At 33.2% G+C, this 11,709-nt stretch overlaps 1 protein-coding gene across 2 annotated transcripts; it reads left to right on the top strand.

The window, feature by feature from the left end:
* Positions 1-1,332: 1,332 nt before the first annotated feature.
* Positions 1,333-10,231, top strand: LOC128239000 (uncharacterized). Of its 2 annotated transcripts, XM_052955399.1 has the most exons (4): positions 1,333-1,445; positions 2,853-3,017; positions 3,928-3,957; positions 6,927-10,231. In XM_052955399.1, exon 4 carries the CDS (start codon positions 6,946-6,948, stop codon positions 8,023-8,025), a length of 1,080 nt encoding a protein of 359 aa, XP_052811359.1. In that variant the 5' UTR covers positions 1,333-1,445; positions 2,853-3,017; positions 3,928-3,957; positions 6,927-6,945; the 3' UTR covers positions 8,026-10,231. The 2 variants fall into 2 exon arrangements, with proteins under 2 accessions (XP_052811359.1, XP_052811360.1); XM_052955400.1 differs by lacking the exon at positions 3,928-3,957.
* The last annotated feature ends 1,478 nt before the right edge of the window (positions 10,232-11,709 follow it).

Below are 11,709 nucleotides of genomic sequence, written 5' to 3'. Positions count from 1 at the left end.
CACGGCGACGACAATGTAAATATGGTCATCATGCATGAGGGAAAACATCTCGTAGGTTTTTCTTCTCTTAATGTTTTATTGCATACATTGAGTACAATTTGACGATTCGTGTTAATCAATTTCAATCATGACAGATGCAGACAATATTAATAAAGAATTCAGGTGTGCTTATTTTGTGGTCGTATTGAAATACCTGATACAATTTAGTCGCATTGAATGTCATTGTAAAATTATATTAGGGATTGATTTTGTGCCAAACGTTTGGCCTAAATTTTCAACAGCAAGCTTTATCGTACGTCGAGATTTTAATTTGTATATGGTCTTACAATATTTTGGATCTGGATATATTGGGTTACGATCTGTTTTGCTTTAGTATCTATATATAATGATTGCTGCAATACTTAACAATATGTTTATATTAGCATGGCTCCTGAGATTGAATTTAAGTACTGTTCAAATTCAAATTGCATTGCATGATCATTGGTATTGAATTATATTCAAAATGATTTGAGAATTTCTTGGTGGGAATGGCGGTATGACTAGCTAGGGCCAAGTTGATGTCAGTGGGGTAATATAATGAACGGGGCCATCTCATCATAGAGCGAACGACAAAATATCGTAAGATAAAATTTTCACTAAATTTCAATAAAAATCACAAGTTTAATTGAACAATTTAATTGCAAAATCAAATCACGTTTGTCTGAGCTCTTAGTTTCCAAAATATAGTATGACCACTCGTACATATTTAATCAAAAATGCAAAAACATATTGTCCAAAATTTGACATAAATGTATGCAACGATGATAAAACATTATCGGTAGTTCAAAATAAGCTTTTTAATTTACAATTATTCCAAATGTGACATAAATTGTTGTTTATTGTCGAGAGGCGTCGGTAACCCTGTTGGAAATTGAGGCTTACATACACACAAGCATGTTTAAATAATACATATCAGTTCAATTCCGGTTGGTGTTTGAAAGCAGGCCATTGCATTTCGTTGACATTGATCAGGTCTCAATCGTACATTGTAAGAACAAGAACTTAATATTTTAAAAGCCTTCTATTATAAATTATATTTTAATAGATTATAATCTTAATAGTTGTCGCTGAAGTATTCCTTCTTTCAAAATAGCCTTCTTAAATTTCAAGAGTTCAATAGGAATTGATTTCAAAATATACTTTTCTTTCGTATCAATGAAGTTATTGAATACACTATGTTTGAATGTATGTATATTTGACAAAAGCTATTTTTTGAAAATATCGTAATAACCTTTATAACCTCTATACTGATTTAAATCTTACGTTTAACATGCTTTTCATTTAAATGGTAATGTTCGTTCAAATTTGGAATTTTATTGACACAATATACCGGTGGTGAACTTAATGAATAGTTTATGCAACATCGTTTTATTTGTGACAAACGGTGGATTAACTGAAAAGGAAATGTATGAATCATTAAAGTTTGGTTTTTAACGTGTATCCTAAAGGTTTAATTAAATCATTTATTGTTAAATCTTAAAAACGTTTAACAATCTGTCTCATTATACGACATTTATGGCTTAATCATTATCGCGAAATTATCCCTTTACGATGATTTTTAGTAAATAGCAATATTAGTACACAAAAGTCATAAGTGACCAAAATAAATGCTAACTTTCTTCGTTTTAAGCCTCTTTGTATTTTATGTTCCAAAATGCTGGTTGAGATGAACTAGAATTTCTCCAGTTACCATCGGCTTTATTTCAGTGGAAATACCACATAAATTATACACTCGCACATCATCATCATCATCATCATCATCATCATCATCATCATCATCATCATCATCATCATCATCATGAGTATCTATAAAGTTCCATGATGTAGCAAACCATAAAAAGAAAGATAATCTTGGAAAGTCTTATAAGTAGTTTGTGTTTTGATTGCCAAATGCCTGCTGCATTATCTTAAAGGTCAACGACCTAGTTACTGTCCAAAAATTAACAGGGTGGTCCTATTTCTTTTTAATTAGCCAATGAACAATACACATCCACAGGCAATGAGTAGGAGATATATACCTGGGTATTGACATTTCTAAAGTGAGGCTGTTAAATTAAAATATATTAGCGTACTAAATAAGTTATTCTTATTTAGCTTCAAACTAAAATAACAATTGTTTGTACCTACTGGTGGCTGAACCTATTGGTGGCCACCAATAGGTGTGGTAAACCTATCGTCATAAGACACATTTCTGCTCAGCTCAGTCATAAATCGTTTCCTACCTCATAGTGGTACATTTAACCAGTATTACTAACGTCTTCCAAAGCTACTAAAGAAGTAGCATCAGGGATGTCATATTTAGAACACATAAATCGCGAAACGTGTATATGTTGCCAAATTAGTAAACATCCCAATCGAATCAAACGGCTTTAAAATTGATTTTAAATTTGTATTATCTGAATACACCGTCGATCTATGGTTTGAAATGTGTTCAACTACAGGAACCAACTACGTGTTCATACGGGAGACTATCATTGCTTACGATGGGTAGCTTACAATAGGCAGTAAACAAGTACAGTATAGTATATACTTCTACTGCTCCTTTCTTGGAGCTTACAACTGGTCACTTCCGGGAGCGAGCCTATCAATGCTCACTTTCGAAAGCCTACAAAATGCATACTACTGGCCGCCAACAGGCAGTCTATAAATCCTCACTTCTTCGAGCTTGCAACTGCTATCTTCCCGTACCCTACTTCTGCCTAATAACTTCTTTCTCATTCGGGAATATCACTCTAAAGTTATTTTTATCAAACTGCACATAAGTATTATGATATACAAGCAATGATAAAAATTATATATCTGTTTACTTCTAGGTCAAAAGTAAAGGTCAATAGTGAAATTTACTAGATCAATGACGGACGTTACCGACAGGTGTCACATTCGTTTCGAGAAATTCTGGTTTAGACCATGTCATCAGTGACTGTAGGGGATCAAGTTTGATGTCGCAAAATCAGGTTCTGCAGCCACCATATCATCAGGTTTGTTATAGTTATAGTTTATGGAGGTTTACCCGCACCCATTGGATGCATTATGGCTTGTATGTATTCGTGTTTGTGTTGTTTATACGTTTGTAACTTAAGTTCATTGTCGTTTAGGCTCTTACCCTGTGCCTTATGACAGGCTTCATTTCTGATTAATTTCTTACTGGGATTGACCCTATTGTTTCCATTGTATCATCGACACTGCTGTGACGCTAATACGTATTAAAGTTTCATAAGTGACATTTAACTATAGTGTTAAACTTGTAGTGTTAATCATCCCTAATCAATTTCAATGTCCCCGTCCTATGATGTTTTCATTTCGAAATTAGTTAGATTTACTACAATATGTTCGGGTGTGGATAGGTTTTGTTCCAACAGTAAATTAATTACTTCTAACTTGCTAAAGCAAGGATTAAGATATCACAAATTATGGAAAACGTTTATAAGTGTTTTATTAAGCAAGCATTACGACATACTCTTAAAACACAATTGTAGTCTTAAATCTCTGATCGTAGGTAAAGGTAAAATGCTTTAAAATATGTTTTCAATTACACTTTCAATAGGCTTAATGGCCTTTTAAATAGCCGATGTTAGCTTGTATATGAGAACCTGTTTCGAAAACACTTATTTTGTTCCAATTGTTTGTTTATTGTGTGTGTTCTCCTTGTTTCTACACTATCCTAAAAGACCATATTTACATCTAAGACTAAGCTTTTGATTAGCGCTATCGTACCTTTTAAGAGCTAGCAATGTTGTTCCTTATCATTATTATCAAAAAATTTATATATATATCATTAACGAGAAATGAATCAGAAGATTCAACAGTCATTCAGAAATGTTTGCAAACATTTACATACGTGTATAAATGAAATTGCTTGTAGAATAACATTGTATCAATCGTCAACAGATATGACCTGTGGAAGAGATGCAGCTAATGGTAAGAAGATATTGATACTGCTCAGGGTTACGGGGTCTTGATAAATAGTCACAATTACCTTACTTGGTACATTCTGACAATTGTTCAACGGTAGCGGTTACTCGTGTTAAAGACGTAGAACCGCGTTGATGAAACACAGTCTAGACTTTTGTTATAAATTACAACCATCACATGAGGTAACTTAGTTTACCTCTTTGCAATATTAAAGCAATCGATTATATGCCTTAACAAAAGTTATACTTATATGTGTAACTTAGTTTACCTCTTTGCAATAGTTAAGCAATCGATTATATGCCTTAACAAAAGTTGTTCTTAAATGTGTAAGGCATGGCATTGATGCAAATGTATATTGTTTAGGATGACTCAGATCTACTCAAGAAATGATTCAATTTAAATAGATAGTTGACAATTCATAATATATATCACAAATACATGTATCAATTGTTTATAGTTTTGAAAGTCCGACATCTTGTTTCCGGCCATGACCCTCTTTTATATAGGTCAGGAAAACAATACTGGAAAGTGTTTTTGCCATTACAGCCGGCAACCGATCGGCCTTCCGGCCGGCCTCTTATCCTACTAAAATGTTAAGTATAGGTTATCGGGTTTGGGGGTCAAATCAGTCTGACCAGAATCGCGAAAATGAGTACTATCCCTTTGTCAATTTCAACGGAAAATACAAATAGTTTTATGTGAATTAATTAAAAAGCGCTAGACGTTTTATATCAAGCTATACCATACAATGATTTATATACCGTTTTCAACAATAGACAATTTATTTTGGTGTTATAAAAACGAAAATAGGAATAATGAGGAAGTGCCATGCCACAGTTTAATCTGCGTTGCAAGATGCGTATACAATGTTTTGGAGAAACATACAAATTTACTTCAAAAGCGATACATGTAAGACGTAAAAAAAAGAGTTGTGCTAAGCTGATTACATCTGTCGGCTATCTAAAACCGTAATCAGAATACATGATACAAAGGTAATAAAATGTTTCCTTACGCTACGGATGCGCTCAGATTACCGTGTGCTCTTTCTCATCGGACAATATGCCAAGGGTGATCATGAGTGACCAGGGGTCTTCTCTTCATTTACACCAGATACCAGCTTTCGAGGGGCAGGCTAGCGAGCCCGTAACAATATCACATACTATTTACTAATCAACCACTTGAAACATCATCCCTACAACAGATTAAAATCAGCACAAATTAATAATATTAATTTGATTAAAGCCAGATATGTGCTGATTTTCCAACATGATAATTTAATTTATTTGTCAGAAATTATTCAGTTTGGTGGGCATCAGATGAGTTTATTGACATGTATGTCTCCATCTTCGCACATACTTTTATTTCATTAAGACACTTCTCTCTTTGTGTTGGGTTGGACACGAAATCATTAACATAAATGTACAAATACCAGTGCAAAATGTTTACAACTGTACTTAAATGCATTTCAACAATAATGTACATAAAACCCTCCCAATTGATATACTGACGAATTTTGCAAGAAGTCTCTACAGACTTTTGTAGACCCTCCTTTCGAATTCCCGATTTATTAATTTATCTTTGGTTTCATAAATTCAAATTCAAATTGAAATCATTTATTTGATAAAGGCCACCGGCCCAAAACAGACATTATGTACAAACAAACACAAATGAGACAATTACAGGTGAATGGTGAACACAAGTTACATGTGAAAATTATTTTGCATATAATATATGTAGTGATAAATGTGCATATAATACCATGTACAAAGTAAAACATCCTTATATATAGTTATGAATAAATATATATCAGTATGGTGTTTTTCAACACTGGTATGGTAAATTATTATTCACAAATTCTTCCCGCAATGTTAAGGCATAGAAGATAAACATTGCTAAGTTATTAACAGTGCTATCTGTTGTTGTGTTCAGTAAGAGATGAAATTTATGCATGTTCGGATTATTGTAATACTTGCTGGGGAGATATTTGATCCTCAGATCATTAAAAGTATTGCATTTCATTATGAAATGGTACTCAGTCTCAACCTCTAATTGACATATTTTACAAATTCTATTTTCATAGGGGGTATTATAATATCTGCCTGATTCAACTTCTAAATTATGGGCGGAACACCTAAGCTTAGCTAAAGCACTTCGGAACTTTCTTATTTTTACATTATTTAAGTATGGTGCATGTCTATAATCCGTGTTCAAATTTCTGAATAGGCTAAGTTTATGAAATTCTGATATTCACCTTGTCCAATCTTGCATGTATTGGTCTTTAAGTTTTTGCACAATGTTGATCAAGAATATATTTTAATTTTGGACCAGTTGATCAATCCATACATAGCTATACCCCGTCACATTTAATATATGTTTTAACCCGTGTTGTCCAGTTGCTGTGCCCCAGTTCGTCCACATATTTGAGCATATTATAAACAAGGCGCACAAATCTATCATTTGGCATATGTAGTATCTTAAGCCAATATTTTATTACTTTTTTCATAGTTTGTATAAACATCGGAAATCATCAACAATCACCAAGAACTGCTATGTTTGTTGTTTTCTGAGGGACACACATATATCTTTTACACGCGTATATTTGGACAGATTCAATTGTGTTACGTTTTTCAGTACCCCATAATTCTGAACCATATGTTAATATTGGCGCTATTTTTGTATCATAAATCTTAAAATACGATTTTTGGTTAAGTTGGCCAAATTTGTATAGTTTTTATAGCAACAAAATAAGTACTCGCTTCCCAGTAGTTGCCTGTTCATTTGTCATTCTTGGGAATGATATTTGTTGTGAAATAAGTACAACTATATTATTGCATATATTATTACAAATGTATTAATGTTTATCTTTAAGTGTTTCCGATGTTGTTCAAGTACTTCCGATCATATACAGTGAAGAATACAAATACGGTGTAGTATAGTGTCACAGCTCTGTTCTGTAGGTTGTTGTTTGCTTACAGGAATACGAATGAGATCGGAATGTTGTCTAACCTGAGTGTAACAGATTTTCCATGGCACTTGAGAGCAATACGATGGTGTTCATTTATAGTAATTTTAATGATACCAATACGTGCAAACAACAGCAGACATGGTACATTTGACTATGCCAGCACAAACTGTTTCCATCATGGAGGAATGGCGTATATCGATACTGTGACAAAGTCTCTACTTACGGATTATAAAATGAACGACTGTAGTCTTGCAAATAATTTAGGACTTAACGATGGTGAAGCATTGTGGATACATCAACAAGCTGAACTTGGAACTTATATCACATATCACGGTTGTGCCACAGCATTACCCAAGGATTTCACATTGAATTTAACAGGAAAACCTTCCTTGTTTCAATGTACGAAAGAGTGCTTGGCGCGTGGATCGATGAATTACATAGGTTTCTATAATGCCCAATGTTATTGCATGGCTGATGACCATTCGGTCTTAGAATGTTCGGGTTCAAGCCATGCCGCCGTTTACCGCAAATTTCAGTTTGATGTAAAAGAAGGAAAACACCGATGCATTGTTGCCAAACTAAATAACAGTCAGTTTGGTTACACAAGCACTAAATGTTCCGATGCACATTCAGGAGTTTGTGTTGATCGCAGTGCGCATTCAAAGCTCCAACGTAACTGTACGAAATATTACTATACATCTTCTGAGATCGGACGAGATTTTTGTGTTCCACCAGAAACATACATCAAAGATGAAATAAAAGCAACATGTTCAAAATACAATGGTAAATTGACCCCGCACCTTTATCAAGGTATCAACCATCACCTGGACGACGGATTGTACTTTCAAGACAGTTTCCTTACGTTTGATCCACAAACTCCTGGAGAGTATTTCGGGTCGGAAGAGTTTCTAGCATGCTTGTCAATTACAAAGCAAGGTTGCATGCTTGTACTGGAAACAGAAAAATGTGACAATGTAAACAGATATCTTTGCGATGCGGAAATTCATTTAAGTAAGCAGACAGGAGCAGCAACTGGCATGGATCCGAACGACATTGAACTATATTTGTTAATATGTTTGTTAAAGACAATGATTACATACATATTGTAATACATTGCTTTATTGTCATTTTGACTCTGCAAAATTGAATCCTTATTTATCTTTTACTCTAATTAGCCACCAGACATATCTGTTCATCCATATGCAATCTAATACTTTCGGTATTTATACAAGTAATAATAAAATATATCTTTTAAAATTGCGCTTTTTATGAGTTATAACCGATTTTAGTTATTCCTGAAGGAATTGTCATTACCGCCGTTCTGTTATCGGGGAAGCCGGCAAGTGTCTCATGAAAATTTGTTTCATTTTCGAACATATTAATGGTATTTGCATATTTTAATGTAGCGTATAATTGTCTGACAATGTCGATTATTAATTTAAACAATTTTCTTAACGGATACTTTTTATCCTGTACTTACCTAAACTGATTTGTTGTTGCACTATTTTGTAACATCTGTGCGTTTTTAAGTTTGAATTCAAAGGTTGTCAAATTATGATTGTTGTGATAATTGCAAGTGATTCAATGTTAAATGGCAGTTAACTGATATCCTTATGGCAACAGTAACTACACTGTTTAAATAATTGTTTAACCCGATGTTTATGCATAATATTACTTGTTATTTACTCTGCCGAAGTACCAACTTTAAAGTCTCAGTACCACTTAGGATTGAACAATTAGAGAAAATAAATACATCACTGTATATAACAATGATAGTGTAATATGTGCTTTCTGTCATTTGGAATTGCATCATCATTGCACGGTTAACATTCATTCCAATCGTTCATACATGTCCATCGATACATAATGTGATACTTGGGGTTTGTGTTGAAGTAATCTTTTAATAATTACTTATCATAGTCTTTGTTAAATGCAACAATGTATTTCATAAATGCATATCTTAATCAATGCAGTTTTATAAATGGATGTGTCTTGAAAATATACTTAACATTTAACCAAATTTCCATTTTAACTGAATGCCAATATAAAGATACTTTACAAAATATTTGTTTAAGTAAATGAACTAACAAGAGATGAGTTTCAATATAATAGTTTACATAAAAGCATGTTTGCTTCATTCAATACCTTGCTTGGTTACCATTCTCATTTTGGGTCGTTCAATCGTCCGTATATTGACATTTGGATAAAATCTAGACGGAAACGTATTGTTTTAGTTGGATTCAGTTGATTTGAGATCCAATGATATAAAGAATCAACTCGCCATGGCTTCCAAACCTTGACGGCTACGATTGTTCGACAGCCATAACTTTTGTTTTAAACTTAAAGCCAAATTGGATGACAAATATATCTTGCTATCAATTGGTAAACAGGGTTTGTGTGTTACTGAAATATGCATAACACTGTAAACATCATTCCAGCTACGTCTGTTATGTGGTCTAATGTTTAACGATTTTTCTTATTTTTCTTTTGCGTGTAAACGTATTTCAAATAAGGTGTACCTATTTACTACTGTCTACTTCCCCTCTAGATAGTTGATATGATATTGTCATATTTGTTATACAAACATATAATAATTTCAATTCATTTATTTTTCTGGCTTTTGAATTATTGCCAATCATGGTAAAACAAAGCTCCATATTCTAAGAAATCTTTTTTTTTAACCTTGTTAAGTGGTTTGTTCCTTTTCATTGAAATTATTATTATTGAACGGTTGCAATTGAACAAAATATTGCAGCCGTTAATTGTCTCATGTATAATGAGTGATTCATTACGATACGGTTTGGGTACAAGCGTATGTTTGTAAACTTATGTTGCAAAAGCTCTCGTTTTCAAAAAAATACTTTAATCACATTAGAATGATAACTAAACTATATATCCTTGCTTTTTTGCAGATGATATTCATAATGATATTATATAAAATTGTTTTCAGAAGCAGATGATATGTTATACCATTACTTATATTTACCACTGATAAAATATGTTTGACAATGTTATCATGCATTGCAGTCAATGTACGTTATACACGTTTGAATAAATGTCTGTTAGATTGTGTTTAAAACACCTCAACCTTGTTGTTCAATTTCGGTAAGTCGTTGTTTGGATTTCCATTTGGTGTATAGGTGGCTTATGTGAATATATTGTTTTAGATTTCTTTTAGGGTTTGTAAGATCAACCTCGATGTAATATTACTAAAAACAGAACACGTTTTGATTAATCATTTAAGATAGCACTGATGAATGGCGATGAGAGTCATTGTGTACGAAGCTTATCTTAAGTTCGATAGTAGTTTGAGTAAATGTGGATAAGGTAAAAACGGCTGTTACTGAAATAATAAAATACTCCATAGATGATGGATGAAAAGTTATGAAACTTGATGTGAATAAAACTTATGTAAACACATACTTGGTGATTGCTTTTGGGGCAGGTCAGGTGAAGGCTGCTGGTACTAAAATAGAAGGATGGTTTCTGTGATTGGATTTAGGAGTCAATGTGTCAGGACCATGGAAGCTTTGCAATTACAAATACAAAAAGCTAAAGTTCCCTTAGGATTGCTGAACTGTTACTGAAACAATGAGACTAATTTAACATCAATTTCTTGAATGAGGAATGACGTATCAACTTAGTGAGCTCGTGTTGGGACATCGCGTTAGAAGGGTCACGATCATTGTTGCTCAACTTTTTCAAAGTCAGTTTCTTCTTAATCATTTGAGTTGGGAACTATTTATTGTTATATATCTAAGGGTGTAGACGTACTTTATGATTGCTTGTAAAGCTAGTTGGGTCAATTTGTCAACAAATATATAAACATTTTGTTATATGCAGTGATTAAACGGTATATCGAAATCTCATATAGGTACGATTTGGGGCTGGTTGGATGAAGGTCACTGCATGTATATTATTCATGTTAATATTAAAGCTCAATATTGTTCCAGATTACTAATTTTAAAGCAAATAGTGTTCTTTAGTCATAACTCAAAAGAAAAATTGGACTCCGTTGTTTGATGCATATTTCATGGTGTTATTAAGACATCGAACTTGAACTATTGCTGTAGAGTACTGATAAATACGACTTCAAATAAGGATGTTTAACAACCCGTATTTACTTCCCTTCCTTTCAATTATATACAATTATAATATAATGTTCTCAATTGAGAGATAACATAAATATGTGTGTCATATTGGGACACGGAATTAAAATCACGGTTTTCTGGCATTGCGGCGTTTCTAGTTACATTCACAATAGCAATATTTACAGCCAGTTTTAATGGAAATGGTGTGCGTATTAATATATTAAAATGAAAAGAAACACATCCATATATGGGGATATACGTACACTAGATAGACATGTTATATAAAAAGAAGTCACATGACGATTTTTAAAAAACAACAGCAACAGGAAATACAAGTGCGCATTTCTAAATAAGGAAGATATAGGATAAATGAGAGCCAACAACAACACTTGAGCATATGTTTAAACGTAGTATTTCAAGTTTATAGTCATGAATCTAAGTAGCTTGATAATAGAAATGCTAATATTTAATTGTATTTATACTGGACAAGCAAAAAATGCAACCCATGGGAACTTTGCGCATGCATTGTATACATGTAGAAAGTCTGGTGGATTTGCTCCTCCGGATATTATCAATTCATTGTCGTTGGGAAAACTTCAAGTAGAAAATTGTGCTGTTGCTAAAAGCTTGGAGCTTGATGATGACGAATCACTATGGACACATTACAGAGCGGAACTCGGCGCTTATATTGCTCCATTTGGC

Source organism: Mya arenaria, chromosome 6 (genome assembly GCF_026914265.1).
Source record: "Mya arenaria isolate MELC-2E11 chromosome 6, ASM2691426v1".
Taxonomy (NCBI): Eukaryota; Metazoa; Mollusca; class Bivalvia; order Myida; family Myidae; genus Mya; species Mya arenaria.
Note: the sequence above shows the minus strand (reverse complement) of the source record. Positions and strands in the feature narration are given on the sequence as shown.